Here is an 18,223-nt window from a genome sequence, read left to right on the forward strand (position 1 = left end):
GAGGTATGTTAGGAACTAGATGGATCACTGTACCCAGATGGATGAGGTCGGCTTTAATGGAGGTCCTCATTTTCGTACAACTTAACATTTTCATCAATGACTTAGTTGTGGAAGGCATACTTAGCAGGTTTATATAAAAGAGTTGGGAGGGGTCAGGCAGTGGCTCATGCCCGTAATCCCAGCACTTTGGGAGGCCAAGGCAGGTGGATCACTTGAGATCAGGGTTCGAGATCTTGTCTCTACTAAAAATACAAAATACATGCTGGGCATGGTGGCGGATGCCTGTAATCCCTGCTACTGAGGAGGCTAAGCCAGAAGAATCGCTTGAACCCAGGAGGTAGAGGATGCAGTGAGCCGAGATCGTGCCATTGCACTCCAGCCTGGGTGACAGAGCGAGACCCTGTCTCAAAAAAAAAAAAAAAAAAAAAGAGTTGAGAGAGATGACAGAATCTATATATTCAAATAATTGTTCTATGGGCTGAACTGAATCTACCAGAATGAAGTTTACTGGGAATAAATATAAGGTCCTGTACTCAAGTCTAAACAGGGCACTTAGTAGCCATTCATGGAGGTGAGTTCACAGGAAGCTTTATATGATTAGTTAGTGGGCCCAGCCAAGGAGACAGTGGACAACACGGTGAGTTCGGTGCTGCAACCCAGTGTACATGCTGCTGATAGAGCTCAGTCACTAGACAAGGGAGGCAATGCCTGCACAGCATTCTGGCTGCTTAGTTGCTCTGGCTCCCCAGAGCCCAATTCTAAAAGGGAGCAGGTGGAGAGGAGACAGGGACCCTAAGTTAGGTGTGTGTTTCAGTGGATGAGTTACAGAAGGATAAAGTTGAAGGAAAAGGAAGACACAGGGGGACATAAAAGTTATCTTCAGATATCTGCCCAGCTTCATGCACAGGTACTTTTGCTGTGCTCTATAAAGCCTCAGAGGACAGAACTAGGAAGCTCCCAAGAGCCAGGCCTAAGCTGTTTCCATCAGAGAGAGTTCTTTTCTAACAGCCAGGGCTGTACAGAGATGAAACGGGAGGTGTGAGGATGGGCACTAGCAACGGAACTTGTTCCAGCAGAGGGAGTAGAGTTCCCAGGGTGACCACACATGAATGACCCCAACCTGTATCTAACTGGATTAGATAACTCTGAGGGTCCATCCAGCTACGGGGCCTGTAGTTTCAGGGATGCCACTAGGCAGTTACTCAGGACCTCATCTGTGTGTGTGGTGGTGGGGACAGTGGGAATGATGATGATGGAACACATAGTGCTTTCTCAGAAAGTATGGCTCAGTGGAGATAGAGAGCCTCCGCTTCCCAGGGAGACCGGACTAGTCTCAGAATCCTGGACTTGACTCTCCTGGATCTAGCTACACCAGAAACAAACAAAACTAGTGACCAACAGTTACAGGCAAGCTAGGTCTCACAGGGCTTTACTCTAGCTTGGAGCTGCCACCATGGGGTGGGCATGAATGGAGTGCCACGGGTCACGTGTGGCCAGCCTGCACTAGGGACACAATTCCTCTGATGGTGAACACTTCAGGCTTGGCTCTTGTGGCTGGCATGTTCAGAGACGCAGATGGCTCTGTGATGGTGGTAGGTGGAGACCTCAACCAGCCCTGAATGTGGACTTTGTTCCCATGGTCTAGAGGCTGTCAGATCCTGAAACACAATCACCTGATACCTGTCTCTAAACCTCTAAACTTCAAGATCTGTTAAGATGGATATGCTTTTACACAATGCCGCAGAAGAAATCGGTCTTTCTGCAACATCCACCCTGGTCCAATAAGAACCAGATGCCAGGAGACGGGTCTCAGCAGCCTCTGTCACAGCAATCCCTCTGATGGGCTCTCATGGAAGTCAGCGCAGTCTCCCTGGGTTGAATACTATGGTCTACTGTAGCCAGACCTGAGGGGAACACTTTACCAATAAACAACTTCCTCCCCGCCCGGGGCTGTGTCCTTAGGAGCAGTGTGTGCACACCACGTGGGCACCTTGCAGGGCCGCGTCAGCTCTGCCGTGCAGACGGAAAGGTGCTGTCTGTGACAAGGGTTGCTCCCCCGAGGTGCAGATAACCAGACATAACCAATGCAAAGCCTTCTCTTAAGAATAGGAACAGGGGAGGCTGCAAGACTTAAGAAAATAAATCTAACAGCAATGATGCTAAGCGGTAACCTCTCTACTGATTAAAAAAAGAAAAAAAGATTCCTCAGCTGTAATAACATTTAATCCCCCCAGAAGCTAATCTAAATGTAACACTCAAAAGAAAACAAAAGTGACACAAAGGAGAAGAACCATAGCCACTGCCTTTGGGGACGCTGGCTTTATTCCGGAAGTGAGTCCATTAACAGAGCTGGGAATGAAATGCCATTTTCTTCTCAGTCGAGGGGAGGGGATTAACAAATTGTCATCTCTAAGCCCAGTTTTTTGAGTCATGGATCTCTGAGCACTCAGAAAGCACTGGGCTGAAGCCTGCGCACAGTGGGGCTGCCCTTCCCCTTAAGCCTGCAGTTGCCACTTTCAGAGCTGGCTGGACGAGACGCCCTCTACACACGCTTCAGCATTTAGAAGCCAACAGGACTGTGCTGAGCCCACTGCCCCCCAGACAGCTTCCTGTGCCCCCTCGTTTGGGCACTGGGACAGTTAGGGGGCTCTTGCTCTGCACACATCCCTGGCGGTGGGCAGCGGACGAACGCTCCTGGTGCTCATGTTCAGCACATGCCCCATGCCTTGATCAGAAGCCTCCCTGCTGCCCTGCGCTTGCTGGCTCCCCAGCCACCTCTCTAGCCACCTCCCTCAGGGCCCAGCTCTCTCTTGGTCACAGCTGCTGCTTAGAGGCCAGAATCTCGGTAGTCAGGTATCTGCCCAGCTCCTCCTCAGCACTCAGTTCTGCTTGAATGTCAGAGAGTGTCCTAATCCTCAGATGGACAGAGTCCTGGCCGTCCTCTGTCACATTACCCAACTGTTCCCTCTTCATAGCACTTTGTATAAAATCATCTTATTTTGTTGCTGACCATTTGTTTCTCTGCCCTGAGAGCAGGAAGCCTCCTGCCGGTTCACAACTGTATTCCCAGAACAGTGCTGGCGTGGGAGTGGAATATCTGTGCAATGGGTGAGTCATTCCTGGCTGGCAGTGTTGTCTCTGCTCTCAACATCATTACTGCTTGGTTCTCCCAAATGCTGCCAGATCTCTTTCTAAAACACAAATCCAATCATATCAGTTCCCTGCTTAAAAGCCTTTTTTATGACTTGCCGCTACCTGCAGGATGAATCTCGAATTCTTTAGACTGCACCAAAGGTTCTTCACATTGGGATCACCCTGTCCCACCAGCCTCATCTCTACCCTCTCGGATGTTTGCTTCTTGACCAGCATGCCTCGTCCCCATCTTTCCCCTAATACTCCAGGAAGAGAGGCCCACCTGAGTCTCCACTCACAATGACCCCTGGCCCCAGAGCCTGCCCTGGTTCACTTCATCTTGGCTCAGCCCAAGGTCATTTCATCCCTGAAGCCACATTGCTCAGGCAAAGCTAGTCCTGCCATCTTCTGCTGTGGGAGTGCTTTCCTCATGCACAGCTGTGGCACTCACCATCTGTCATGGGGGGTTTCTTCCTCCATTCAGTATTCCCTGAGTTCCTAAGTATTGGACCCTGAGGATACAAAGATGAATAAAACAAGGTTCCTATCCACAAACAGCCTATAGTCTAGCAAAATGCAATGCCTGAATATGTAAGTACAAAACAGACATACAAGTGGCGGCCAGGTATTGTCCCTGGGCCGCCCAGGTTCTCTGGGGGCAGCAAAGAGGGCAGAGCTAAGTCTGTCTTGGGTGGGCCAGGAAGATTTTAGAGAGCCTTTCAATTTTATAAAGAAAGACACATTGAGCTGAGCCTAGAGGAATAAGAGTGCTGAGTGGGGAGGTAGGGATACTGCAAGTGTGGTGGCTGGGAGTGCATCTGTGCTCTGCAGTGGGGGCAAGGGCCTCCAGGATGGTCTTGTCCATCATTACACATCCTCTCTGGCACAGAGCCCACCACCGAGCCAGCCTCAGGAAAGGCTTACTGGACTGTATCAGAGGTTAAGTTCTAGATCACCATCATTTAATCCTGTCTTTAAGGAGAAATGATGATTTAAAAAAATAAGGAGGAAAACGGTTATGTGGCAAATACACTCCAGGCCCTCCGTGGCTCCCTTCTGTGGATGGTGGCCCCCGGTGCTGGAGCAGGGGTTATGAGAGTAAGTCATTAAAAAGCAGAAGGCCTCCCTGCTATAACCAGGGTCCAAGAGAAAACCACTACGATACTTCCTAGGAGAAGCATGGTGGCTGGCTGCCTGCCTGTCAGTCAAGGGAGACAGAGACAGAACACCGATGCTGCCACAGAGGAAGTAGCCTTTCTGTTGCTCATGGTCAGATGAGGAGGGCTGGTTGTATACCACATTTTCAGTACAGAGTGACATTGCTGCTTTCTCTTAAACATTTACACAGGAAGATGAAGGCTGTACAACTTCCCTTGGTTATCACATTATAATGCCTCATTGCAAGTCAGGAAGTTCTTTGCCAGATGTAACTTAAGTTTTCACAGCTGCAGTCCGAGGCTGTAGCCCTGATACTATTCAGACAATGTTTCCTTCTCAGAGGAATAAAATTCCACCCTCTGGTCAGCCTTCTCCTTTCCTGGGGGCCCAAACTGTGTGCTTACTTTTTCAACCCTTTAACCGTTCTGGTCTCTCCTTCTGGAGCCTCTCCAATCTGTCTACTGCCTGCCTGCACAGCACAGCCCCAAATGGAGTGCCAGGTGCCCAGCACTTGTTTATTCATGGTGACAGGACAGAATGGGGAGCAGAAAACCACTGCCTAATTCCTAAGTTTCATTTACTCCAGGTAAAGGTTCAAAATTATTCCTGATGGAGTCTTTGGATGCACCTGATAGCACAAAAGCTACACTGACTGCTGCAAGCTTCGTCTCTCATTACTCCTCACTAACACGTGAAATGACAGATGCAAAAACCTGGCCAGCAGCTCCTGAGCAAGTGAGTGAGCCAGGCCTGAATGAAAGCCAGGTGATGGAGGCCTGGAAGGAAAGGCACCCACCTTTCCTGCGACCTTAGCTCCTGCTGCTCAGTTTCTGACCCAAGAGCCTCAGTATGCCCATGGAGGAGAGGCCCTCCAGGCCCAGCCATTCTGGCTTCACCCAGAATCACAGCTCATCTGTGCCTCAGGTGTTCACATGTCCACAAACTGAGCACCAAGTCCCCAGTTAAAGGACATTTCAAAACCACAGCTCAAGTTCACGAGGAAAGGAGATTGCCTCATATGCTTCAGGGGGTCAGAAGCCAAGCCCCGACTGGCAAACAGCACACTCCCAATCTTTCCCACTCACACAACCAGGAATCCAGCTCTAGGGACAGTGCCTGTCTCATGGGATCACCCTTAGCTTGGGGATCTGATGTCCAGTTGCACTGAGAACCTTCCTCACCCCTGGTCCAAGTCATTATTGTTCCTTTCCTTGTGGTTGTGTTTGTAGTCTTATTAATTTTTAACTATACAAGCTATACGTGAGAGAGAGTGTGTGTATATATATATTTAAATAAACATTTCAAATAAAGCTACAGTTCCTGTTGACCGTTTTTATAATCCTGAACTTCTCTGAACTAACCAGAGATAACTATTATCTCCCATCAGGAACATATCTTTTTCAGACTTTTTCTCTGTATCACATAAATATGTCTACAGAACAGAGATGGTGCTACCATATGTGTGTCAACATGCATTGTAAACTACAACTCGGTTTTTCCTCAACCAGAGGTCTCTGGCGCCTTTGCGGGCCAGTGTGCACAGTGCACGCTGTAGCTGTCGCCTGGAGCTCCGGGGTTGGGGGAACTGTGTTATGCATCACCTGCCACTAGGTATGAGGCTGCTTCCGATTTCCACACTCAGAATCAGGGTCACAGTGCCCTTTGTGCCCATGGCTGCTGGTGCACAGAGCTGAGCATTTCTCTGGGGTACATTCCCAAAAGGAGAGCTGCTGGGTCCTAGGTCCTTTCCTTCTTGGCTCCAGGTTCAGTGACTGATATCCTCTACACACCTAGGAATGTGCACTCTTTTGACTATTATACTCCAATCTCTTAATAAAATGTGAGTTTCTATGTAACGACACCTACCATTTATTGAGTGCTTACTATGTGCCTGACACTTTCCTAGAGGCTTAACAAATTACCTCATGATGCCCTCAAAACAACCTTCAGAAGTCAGGGAAGTCTGTCTCAGCATTTATGTCATCCGACCCAGGTCACATGTCAAGTAGCACTGCTAAGAGCTGCACTCTCTGTCACCGCAAAGTCTCTGCCCTGCGTGGGGCTCCTGCCTCGTCAAAGCCCTGTCTCAAATGAGGTGAGGCCCTGTCCCCGTTCAGGGCCTTGATCCAGACAGAGCCCTGCTGCATGAGTAGGTGCTTAAACAGCCAACCACTTATTTTTAAATTCCACAATGGGTGTCAGTTCACCCACCCATCTGACACTGACTTGGTGAGCATCTATCAAGGCTAAGTCCTGGCTTGGATGGTGGGGATACAGAGATAAATAAGACATTAGATTGACCTCTGGGTAAGACAAACAGTAAGCAGAAAAGATGCTTAAGTTAAATTTTAAACAGAGTGATCCATAAGAAAAAAAGAGGGAGGTCATTTTAGACAGAAAGTAGGATATACAATGACAAACAGCTTAACAGAGTCTGTGTTCTGAAATCAGAGACCAAGAACAGAGATTCAGAATTGAAAACCCTGTCTTTAGAACTCATCTGGCCCTGGGATGTCAAATGGGTTTCAGTCTGGATGCCAGCCCCACATGGCTGAGACCAGCTGCTACAGTGCAGCAGCAAGAAGGATCTCAAGTCCCCATCCAGGTTCAGCAGACCACTGGGGTCCATGTGTGACATCTGCCCTGGGCACAAGACAAAAGCAGTCTCTTTATCACACCCACAATGCCACCAGTGATGGTGGTTCACCACCACCCACAGAACCAGCTGAGGTGTGGTCTTGAGAGAAAATTGTCACCAGGTGTCTTTGGTTTTGACTTTCCATTCCCATATGCTACACAAACACTAACCTCTGTTGGTCAACTCTCTCTCCATGCATCTTTGTTTTCCTTGTTACAAAGGTGGCAGAACTCTGTAAGCACTGGCATGGGAGTAAATGCCTGCATAATTTGCCACAGCTTAGGAAACAAGCACGGGTAAACACCCACACACACACACACACACACACACACACACACACACACACACACACACAATGTGGTGGGCTGAAATTCAGGGAAGGGCACAGCCAGCACTGGGACAGCCAGGCAGTCAGGTAAGCAGCAAGCAGCTGAATGCCCCCATCTTGTACATTCTAGAGATACATATCTCAGTACAGCAGAAAAGAGCAAGGTGAGATTCATCCACACCTGGGTTCAAATCCCATCTGCCTCTCCCTGGGGTGTGTCTGTAAGCAAATCTGGATTATCATATTTATCTGGTCTTCATAAGAAGCTGACAGAAGTAGGCACCACCATCGTCCGTGTTTTACAGACCAGGAAACTGAGTCTGAGAGGTCAATGAACTTACCTTCATTTCCACATCCGCAGAATGGTAATAATAATGGCCTCTGCCACCTGAGCTTCTTGTGAAGCTAGGAAACGGTACAGTATACGTGCCAAGCACAGTTGCTGGCACGTGATGATGCTCAGTAAAAGTTTTTCAAATAAGAAATTAACTAAATTTTGATTTGTTGAATGAATGTATTCAACAGGTTTTGATTTAACTTCTCAAAGAGCCAGGTCCATCAGATTAAGCCGCACATCTCAGTAAATTTCTGCATAGAAAACATTTCCTTTAAAAGGTCATCTAAGGTTCTCTACATAGGGAAGTGAGATATAGTAACATCTTTTAAATTCAGGCTAAGACGAATGTTATCTGGATTAAAGAACGTTTAGAATGCCATTTTCTTTGGGGTTTAAATAAATGACCACTGTTTTAATAGGTTATCTATCATTAGCTCACTAAATAAATGCAAACTGGGGAAGCTCCGGTGCCTAGAAACAATTCATCCTCTCAGGTGGGTCCTAAAGCCCTAAAGCCTCTCCCAGAGTTGACTAAGTCCTGTCTTCCAAGTGCAGGTGAAAGTACACAACAGCAGCTCTGCTCTAGCAAGTCCCAAGACTGCCACATCCACATTAATCAGGCCTCTCTGGATCAAAGTCCTTGGAGCACAATGGTTCAGTTTCAGGAAATAGTTAATAACCTTCTTCCTTCAACTCAGTTGTTCTAACCTCTTTGAGGGCTGGCTCTCTGTGGGGCCAGGGAGGACTGTACAAGTTTCCTGACAAGGAGAAGCCAAGACAGATTCTGAATGAATCCCACGGGAAGCAGACTGAAGGTTGTCATAAAAAATAGATGTGACACAATAAATGCAGGAGGTTCCCTGGGGTCTTAATCTCTTCCTTCAGAAAATCTGAACTATTCTGCCTTCTGTGCTGCTGTGAGGTGGGTGGGCGGGGGTGTACATACACACTTTGAATATTCACTTCTGTCTTAACAATAGGATTCTTCCAAAACAAGAGGCCCTAGTCTGTGACTGTTAGCCTTGCCATCAACTCTCCTCTTCGGTGGAGAGCTCCCTGTTGGCCCTGAGGCAGGAGTCTTCTGAGATCTTGACATATGATGGGCTTGATCCAGGCCTCAGTACAGGTTGGTGTCCCAGGACAAATCGGGAGAGTCACCCGTGTCTTTGATGCCTTATGCTGCTAAAACGAACAGGGTCTGGCTTTAGGATTTTAGTTTCCTTTACCTGGGGTGGCCCTTTACTGCTTGACAAACTCTAGTCATTCCTCAAAAACTCAGTTAGGACTTCTGGTTCCAGCTACAATGGAGCAGCTTGTGAAAGGCCTATGCTCTCCCCTGAGGGAAAAAGAAATTAAGTTGGAATACAAAAAATCTGTGTGAAGGCATCTAAGGACCAATGCAATTAAGACTTGAGGTCCAAGACTATGAAGTGAAGGGAACTGTGGAGAGGTAAGTGTTTGTTATTAGAGCCACTTTCCCCCTCAAAGTTTCTGCCCATTCTTGGATCAGGAAGACAGGCTGAATGTCAGGCAAATAGCTTCAGCTGAAAGGCAAGAAAAGCTGTGGAGGCTCTCGGCAGTCTCACAGGATGATAGGGAGGTAATGCTCCTGTGGAGGCTGCCCGGGCAGCTAGGACTTACGGTACCAGGATTCCAGAGAGAAGGGAGCTACAAAACAGTGAGACAATACTCAGTGGTTTTCTTCTTTTAAAACATTTATCAAATTCTTGAGCTACTCAGGCAAGAAGCTAAGAAGCTAACTAAAAGAAGTCACTGAAAGAGTGGAGTTTTCAGAAGTCTCACAGAGCTGAGAAGACAAAAATAGTGGTTTAGAGCTCACCAAGAAAGAGGGACCCTTGAAACCCACATCCTAGGCATCTCTGGGGAAGGTCGTATCACAGAGGACCTCTGTCATCTTTCCAGACAATTTCTGGCACTCAATCAAGACTTAACAGACATACAAATAAATAGGACTACAAGAAAAAAAAAAGGCAACAGAAATAGACCCTCCGATGATTTTAAAACAACTGTAACTAATATGTTCAAGAAAATAGAGAGCAAAAGGTAGAATTTCACCAGAGACTGGGAATCTTAAAAAAAAAAAAAAAAAAAGCAAAGCAAATGGAAGTTTTAGAATGAAAAACATTTAGTAACTGAAATTCTGAATGCAATAGATTTAAAGCACACTTGACACAATAAAGAGAATCCATGAACTAAAAGACCAATAAGGAGAACTCCAACTACAGCATGGAAATTTTTTTTTAAATGAGGAAAAACAAACAAAAAAAAGAACAAGAGACATATGAGATAGTAATATATATAACTTCAGGAAAGAGGAAAGATAAAATAGAGGAGAGTGTTATTTGAAGAGATAATGGTAAGAGATTTCCAAAACTGAGAAAAAGATGTCAAACTTCAAGACCTGAATCCCAAAAAGAATAAAGAAAATCTGTAACTAGGTACAGCTTAGTAAAACCAAAGACAGAAAATGTTAAAAACAGAGAAAAAAGAAGTAAAGGAATGACAACAAAATCAACAACAAAGGAGAATGTAAAGATATCTTCAAAGAGCTGAAAGAAATGACTGCTATATTTTTCAAAGTGAAGGTGAAAAAGGTATTTACATATAATTAAAAATAGAACTTCTATCAGAAAAGATACACTAAAAAAAAAAAATAATGAAGGCCAGCCACATGCAGTGGCTCCTGCCTATAATCCCAGCACTTTTGGAGTCTGAGGCAGGAAGATCACATAAGCCAGGAGTTCAAGACCAGCCTAGACAACATAGTGAAACCCTTTCTCTACTAAAAATTAAAAAAGTTAGCCGAGTCTGGTGGTGCACACCTGTGGTCCTAGCTACTCAAGAGGCTGAGGTGGGAGAATCTCTTGAGCCCAGGGGGTTGAGGCTGCAGTAAGCTGTGATCATGCTACTGTACTACAGCCTGGGTGACAGAGTGAGACCTTGTCAAAAAAAAAGAAAGAAAAGAAAGAAAGAGAAAAGAAATAGTAAAAAAAAATTTACTCAGAAGGAAAGTGTCAGAAAAAAACAATAAATCTGTAAGTCATTAAAAATACAGAAAATTTGAACATGACTAACCAACTTAACCTAACTGACAATACAGAACACTACATCTACTGACAGAATATACGTTCTTTTTAAATGTACATGGACAGTTTACCAAAGCACATAATATACTGGACCATAAATCAACTTTCAAAAATTTTCAAAGAATTTAGAGTATGTTCTCTAATCACAGAAGAATTAAACAGAAACCAATTATAAAAAAGGTAACTAGAAAACCCCTAAGTGTTTGGAAATTAAACAATATACTTTGAAATAACCTATAAGTAAAGAAGAAATCAGAATGAAAACTGGAAAAATTTTAACTGATTCATACTAAAAATATATCAAAACTTATAGCTAAAGCTGTATTTATAGAGAAATTTGTATCCTTAAATGCATACATTAGAAGATAAATAAAGCTTTGAAAAAGGTAATTTCACTGCCCTAAGGATCAAGTTAAAATTCCTACTATGGTTACAAAGTTCTGCATGGTCTGGCTCATGCTCACTTCTTGGAGCTTCCTCTTTTTCTCTCTTCTCATTCATTACTCTCCAGACATACTGGCCTTTTTTCAATTCCTTCAATAAGTTAAATTGCTTCTTGTCTCAGGGCCTTTGCACATACTAATCCTTCTGTTTAAAATGCTTTTTCCTACCATGTGACATGTTCTTTCTAATTTAGACTCTTTCTTTCATGGCACTCATTGCTATAATCAGTTAATTGGGTAACTAACTGCTTGTTGTGCAATTAATTTTAAAACATTGTTTGTCATTCTCCAAATGTTATAAGCTCCTTGCTGGCAGGGACTGCAGCTGTCCTGTTCATCACTGTGTCCCCAGGGCCTAGCATGGTGTCTGGCAAACAGCAGGCACTTTATACATGTGTATTAAATGAATGAATGAATACACGGACATCTAGTTTACCATCTAAGCAAACAGTTTACTCAAAGTTGTTAAAAGATACTCCATGGTCTTGGAAGAAAACTCCTCAATATTACTGCTATCAGCAGTTGACATTTATTTCTATGACATTTATGACGTAATTTACAATATTTGTTAATCCAGGAAATATCTCAAACATTTCTCTTGATGTTTAAGTTAAATAATTTCTAACTGTATACTGTTTCCTGTTTACTATATTTGGGAAAAGGAAAAGTGTTTTTATAAACTCAATTTATATATCAAATGTGTTCTACTGTATACCAAGCTAGGTGCTATAAAATAGTGACTAAAATGACTGCCGTTATTAACAGTATCTTAGCCCATTCAGGCTGCTATAATAGAGTACTATAGAGACTGGGCAGCTTATCAACAGTAGATGTTTATTCCTCACAGTTCTGGAGGCTGAGAAGTCTAAGATCTAGGCACTGGCAGATCTGACGTCTGGTGAGGGCCACTTTCTGGTTCGCAGATGGTGTCTTCTCTGTGTCCTCAGCATGGTAGAAAAGGAAAGGGAGCTTTCTGGAGTCCCTTTTATAAGGGCATGAATCCCACTCACGAAGCCTCCACTCTCCTGATCTAACCACCTTGCAGGGGCCCCACCTCCTAATATCATCACATTGGGAGTGAGGTTTCAACATATGAGTTCTGGAGAGACAAAACATTTAGTCCTTAGCAAACAGTCACACTAATATCAACAACAGTTGTTGACATCCTAGGTCAACTTTCTATGTGGAATCTTGCTTAATTATCACTTAAAGATTAAAGAGTGTGCCCTGTTTGTTTTGTAGGTGAGGAAACGGGGGCCTGTAGAAGTGAAGTCACTTGCTAAGGGGTGGGGCTGAGGTCTGAGCCCTGGTCGGAGTCCAAAACCCAGGCAGGCTCTGAGAGTTCCACCCTGCTCCCATCTTACATCCAGGTAGGGCCTGCAAGGGACAGCAATGATGCAAAGGCAAACAAAGGAGGAGCAACTCCAGCCCTGTCACAGAACTAGCTGTGACCATGGACAAAATGAGTTATTTGACCTCTCCAGACCCTTCACTTGTATGTGAAACTAACAAGAGTAAATATAGAATGGAGTTGAAATGCCTTACAGAGTACTTACTGCTTGTAAATAGTGGTAATTATTATCAAGGGATGCTGTAAACAAACACACAAAAAACCCTTATGCTTCACTCAGATTAAAAATACATTCACATCCATCCCACCTTGCCTTCGGGGGATATGAGGATGAGAAAGGCTATGACAATAAAGCCAAATTCACAAAGGGGCTGCCCAATGATGGTGGGCCACTTGGCAGGTGACAAACATTATGGTTATCTACAGAAAGCTGCCTAGCTTCTCCCCCAGTGCATCTTCTCCTTGGTAGGTGGGTCCTGGCTCCAGGTAAAAAGAGAGGGGCCGTTGGCCCTGAAAGAAGCTGCTTGGGTAAGAGAAGGGGCAGCAGCTGTGGCCTGGCCCACCTCCAGGGATCACATCCATGCTGCAGCTGTCACTCATCAGCCTTTTTGATGTGGCTGCCACCACAGCTCTCCTTCTCAATGTTCTGTGATTCCAGGTATTTCTCAGCCCCAGATGAAGAGGACATACCAGGGGAAACCTTTTAGAAACAGGTCGAGGGCTGGCCATCAGTGGGGGCAGGCTGTCTGTGTGGGGGGTGGCTCACACCCTGCAGGGCAGTGCAGCACCCTCCAACTCCTAGATGCAGGCAGCCTTAGTGCTCACTCACTCAGGCTCTGTGTGGTCCCAGCATCAGCAGGGCTGTGCTTCTATCTCAACACCTGTCCTTGTCTCTATCTGCCTATTGGAAGATTCTCTTCCTCCCAGGCTCCTAGTATTGCTACAGGACTTGAAATTTCAGGATAAGTGATCTTCCTTTTTTTTTTTTTTTTGGAGATGGAGTCTCGCTCTGTTGCCCAGGCTGGAATGTAGTGGCATGATCTTAGCTCACGCAATCTCCACCTCCCAGGTTCAAGTGATTCTTCCACCTCAGCCTCCCAAGTAGCTGGGATTACAGGCATGTGCCACCACATCCAGCTAATTTTCGTATTTTTAGGAGAGATGGGGTTTCACCATGCTGGCCAGGCTGATCTCAAACTCTTGACCTCAGGGGATCTGTGCACCTCAGCCTCCCAAAGTGCTGGGATTACAGGTGTGAGCCACCACGTCTAGCAAAATTTCAAGATAATTATTTTCTCTTCCCCAAACACATTCTTAAATGGCTCTGCCACAATATATAGTATCCCCATGAGCTTTAGGTGTCTAGTGTTCAAGAAGAAAACCCCTACACTAAGCCTGGGCAACATGGTGAAATCCCATCTCTACAAAAAATACAAAAATTAGCTGGGCGTGGCACACACCTGTGGTCTCAGCTACTCAGTCAAGGCTGCATTGCGCCATGATTGCACCACTACACTCCAGCCTGGACCACAGAGTGAGACCCTGTCTCAAAAAAGATCCCAAAATTAGCCTACATTGTTGCCTGTCCTATTCTGTGCCTTTGGAACTATATTGACTGTTCGTCTGTCCCCACTGTCCTTCTCGCTCCTCACAGTTCTCTGCACAGCTGTTTTTACAAGTATCATGCAAACCTGTCTCTGACACTTCTTTCTCATGAGGCCAGACTCACTGCTCACAATTCTGTGCCCTGAGGGCTGCCGGGTGAATTGCCCCAATTCACTCTTGGGAGGAAGCAGCCTTCCCAGGGAGTGGATGGAGTTGGTGGCAGCCCCTTGGCTAATTTATGAAGGTCTCTCAGGTCCATAGAGACCAACTTCACACAGAGAACCCATAAGACCCAATTCCTTCCAGCAAGGATCACTTTCTGACCTTCCAGGGAACTGTACTATTGACTGAGTAGAGCCACATTGGTACTGGGCACACTGTGAGCACCTCCCTGCTCCCGAGTCCTCAATGGACAGTACAGGAGCACCACAGACAGGGGACAGAATGCTGGCACTTAGGACTGTGTGATCTGAGCAAGCCAGCAGCTCTCTGGGCCTCAGATCCTCTAGGCATGAAGTGTGGGCCACCCCGAGCAAGAGTGCGCACAGGGTACACTGGGATTACAGTACCTGGTACTGTACCAGTACCAGGCACAGGAAGCACTGAGAGGGGACACCTTCCCCTGAAAACCCCTTCACAGTCAGAGGGGAGAGAAGCCAGCAGAACCCCTGCCCCAACTCCTTCTGGGGCCTGATGGCCAGTTCCTCAGCTAGCCACACAAGGAAAAGAGCCCCTGCTCACCAGACACTGGGCCCTGAAAATAACTCTGCAAGTCTACCCCAGCCCCACTCCAATTTGCCAAGGAGCTAGATAAGAACTGAGTGCTAATTTGGCCAATTACAGATGACCAATGGCTACCTCAGATCCAGGTGAGGGAGCTGAGGAACAGATGGTTGTGTGTATTATTAGGGAAACTTGAAATTAGGCAGGTGGTGGCAGGTTTCGAGCTACATGTGGGAATTTTTACAAATGTGGGCCAAGTTTACAAAGAATAATAAACATATTCTTACTTTATTGTGCTCTCCATCTTCGAAGCTGCCTCATGGAATTGCTGTGAAGACAGTTTATACATCTCAGCATTCTACAAGGAGAAAAACAGAACTGGTTACCAAAGACTGAAATTTCCCTCTGCTCCCTCACGGGATGCAACCACATTAGAAGTTGACAGATGCTAATTTCTTGACCGGCATCAAAGCCGACTGGTGATTAATCCACAGCTTGGGTTCCAGCTCCACCACGCATGGCCACCGCTACAGAATCCTAGAGTAGCAATGGCTGCAAGTGCGTTACGAGATCCTCTAGCTCAGGGGTTAGCAAACCACGATTCACGAGCAAAATCCGGCCTGCCACCTGTTTTTGTGAATAAGGTTTTACGGGCACACAGCCACGCTCATTTGTTCACGTATTATCTGTGGCTGCTTCTGTGCTACAGCTATGATAGAGACTACATGGACTACAAAGCTTAAAATACTTACTACCTTTAAAGAAAAAAATTGCTCAGTCTTGATCTGGTCCAACCCCTATTTTACAGGTAGACTTCCCTTCCCAGAGAGGTGAAATGACTTGTCCAAAGTCACAGAGAAACGGGGCAGTGTCAGGACAACAACCCAGGTGTCTGGATTCCCAGTCTGGGACACACTCTGCTGCCTACCCTGACCACCCTACTCATCGGAACAGCAACCACCCGTCCAGATTGTTGAGGGGAGCATCCACAGGCACACACTTAATTTGTCCTGAGATCACCCATTACGTGTGCACCTACAGACCCAGGTTTGTGGAGGGAAGGCCCAGGTCTGGGGGCAAAACACAGCTGGGTCTAAGCCCTGGTGCCACCACCGTGTGGCTCTGGGTAGGTTATGGAACTTTGCTGTGCCTCAGAGGCGAGCTGCTCCAGGCCACAAAGGCCCAGGCCCACATCTTCCTTTCTTTGTGAAGCTCCAGCACCTTCGCATGTTCTGAGGGGAGATGGACATTAACACATACGCTAGCAGCCTCCCGCCGTGCTCCAGGTGGGAGTGTGGTGAAGCCCACATGTGGACATGTAGGCAGCAGGGAGAAGGCCAGTCTTGGGCTGACTCATGAGGAAGCAGTTTCAGAAATGAAACAGGTGGGGCAGGGCCCGTGGTCAGACCTCCCCAATGCGGATGAGGAAGGCGCAGCAGATGTCACGTGGAGTTGGCTTGAGGTCAGATCTTTTGCAGACACAACCACATCTACTCCTCAAAGCCTCACACGGGCACTTTGGGAGGCTGAAGTGGGTGGATCACCTGAGGTCAGGAGTTCAAGACCAGCCTGGCCAACATGGCAAAACCTCATCTCTACTAAAAATAAAAAATTAGCTGGGTGTGGTGGTGGGTGCCTGTAATCCCAGCTACTTTGGAGGCTGAGGCATGAGAATCACTTGAACCTGGGAGGTGGAGGTTACAGTGAGCCGAGATAGCCACTGCACTTCAGCCTGGGCAACAAGAGTGAAACTCCAAAAAAAAAAAAAAAAAAAAAAGCTCATACGGGCAGCATGATTATCCCTGTTCTACAGATGAGCAAATGGGAGCTTCAGGCCTCAGGTACCTAATGCAGGCACAGATCAGTCAGTCCCTGAAACACGCTTGTGTGGCAGTGAAGGAACTTTAGAGCTGCATTGCCTTGCACATTTGTAGGACTTCAGCTTGGCTCTCTCTGCCCACTAGGCACACAGCTAGCCTGGCTGAAGCTGGGCAGACAGGAAGTGAGAGGTGCGCAGGGGCAGAGCCACTCAGAGAAAGCACTTCCTGTGCACCATGGACCCCCTCAGCCTTCTGCAGGGAAGGTAACTGAGGCAGGGATGGACCCCCACCTCTAAGGCTATAGGGCATGGAAGGCAGGTCCAGATGGAAACCAGGCACCCCTCTAGTCTTACCCCAAGGATTCCCCTGCTGCATTGTGGCCTCAGAGAAATGCTGACTGGGAGGCAAATGTGGAAGATGAGCCCCTGGGGAAGAGCACTTGGCTCACGGGATGAGGAAGAAACACCAGGTGCTGGCATTCTGACCTGAGCTGGGCTGGGGGAGTCAGGGAGGCCTGGGGGCCACTTCTGGGCCTTTTACCCTCCACTGCCTGGTGAGCTTAGGCAAGTCACCTCGTTGCTCCTTGCTTCTGAGCCAAGGAGATAATGGATGCCTCCCTCTATGGCTACCAGGAATGCCAGCTGGGAAATGCCAACCCTCCTGGCACAGAGCAGGCACGAAGTAAATACAGGTTCTCCTCCCACCATAGCCAGCTGCTGCCAAAATGCCCAGCAAGGGGGCTCCAGTGTTCTCTCTAGAGCCCTCACATTCAAATGAGAGATTATGTCTTTGCCTCGACCAGTCTAGTATTCACCAGCACTGCCTGTCCTGGGCGAGGCGATAGGGACAGAGACATAACAACTTCGGGCCTCCCTCCCACTCCATGCAAATGCCCTTCTGCCACAGCCTGGGTGGGGATCGCTTAGCTCCGTCTGAAGTTCCCCTTCATGAGACCTCATCAGGAGACGGCATGGACCACAGACCCACATTTTGATTTGTGCTTTGGCATATGCTGGTGGTGTTCTCTGGGTAAGTCACTTCTCTTAACAGCAACACAGGGCATCACCCAGCCTGCAGTTAGCGGAGAGACAGTTTGGCACACAGCATCCACCTCAGCCCACCACAGCCACTGAACTTTCCAGAGCTAAAATATGCCTCATCCTAAGCCCCGCCCCCCACAATTCATCCTGGCCTACTTCCTTTCCCACAAAACAACCTCATGGCTCAGGCCTTCTCTTTGAGCCAAACCCTTCTTCCTATGGCTGTGCCCACAGGACTCCTGAGTGTCAGGTCACCATCCTGCAGGCCCAGGCACCTGTTGCCGACCTTCTCAGAGAGCGAATCCTTGGCCCGGATGGGCTCGGCCCGCTGTGGGCCTCAGGAGACACTCAGAGACTATGCTCAAGATGCCGTACTGCCAGAAATAGCCTGCCTCTGGTGAATTTGGATAGCGCTTGGGTTTGATTGCAAGCTCAGTTTGAACATGTGGTCAACTTGATTTGTCACAGGAAGTACCCACAGGCCAAGAAGTGGCAGTGATTACCCTGCTGCAGCTTCCTCTATTGTTCCTCAGAATGACTC

General features: G+C 47.0%; 1 protein-coding gene across 2 annotated transcripts in view; it reads right to left on the reverse strand.

Annotated features, from left to right (window-relative positions):
* The window catches only part of CHCHD6 (coiled-coil-helix-coiled-coil-helix domain containing 6), a 253,556-nt gene that overhangs the window by 30,406 nt on the left and 204,927 nt on the right, over positions 1-18,223 (reverse strand). For both annotated transcript variants that reach the window (XM_011950742.1, XM_011950743.1), the window contains exon 6: positions 15,110-15,180. In XM_011950742.1, coding sequence (XP_011806132.1) covers positions 15,110-15,180 — 71 coding nt within the window. The remainder of the gene's footprint in view (positions 1-15,109; positions 15,181-18,223) is intronic.

Source organism: Colobus angolensis, unplaced genomic scaffold (genome assembly GCF_000951035.1).
Source record: "Colobus angolensis palliatus isolate OR3802 unplaced genomic scaffold, Cang.pa_1.0 Scaffold31, whole genome shotgun sequence".
In the NCBI taxonomy this organism is placed as follows: domain Eukaryota; kingdom Metazoa; phylum Chordata; class Mammalia; order Primates; family Cercopithecidae; genus Colobus; species Colobus angolensis.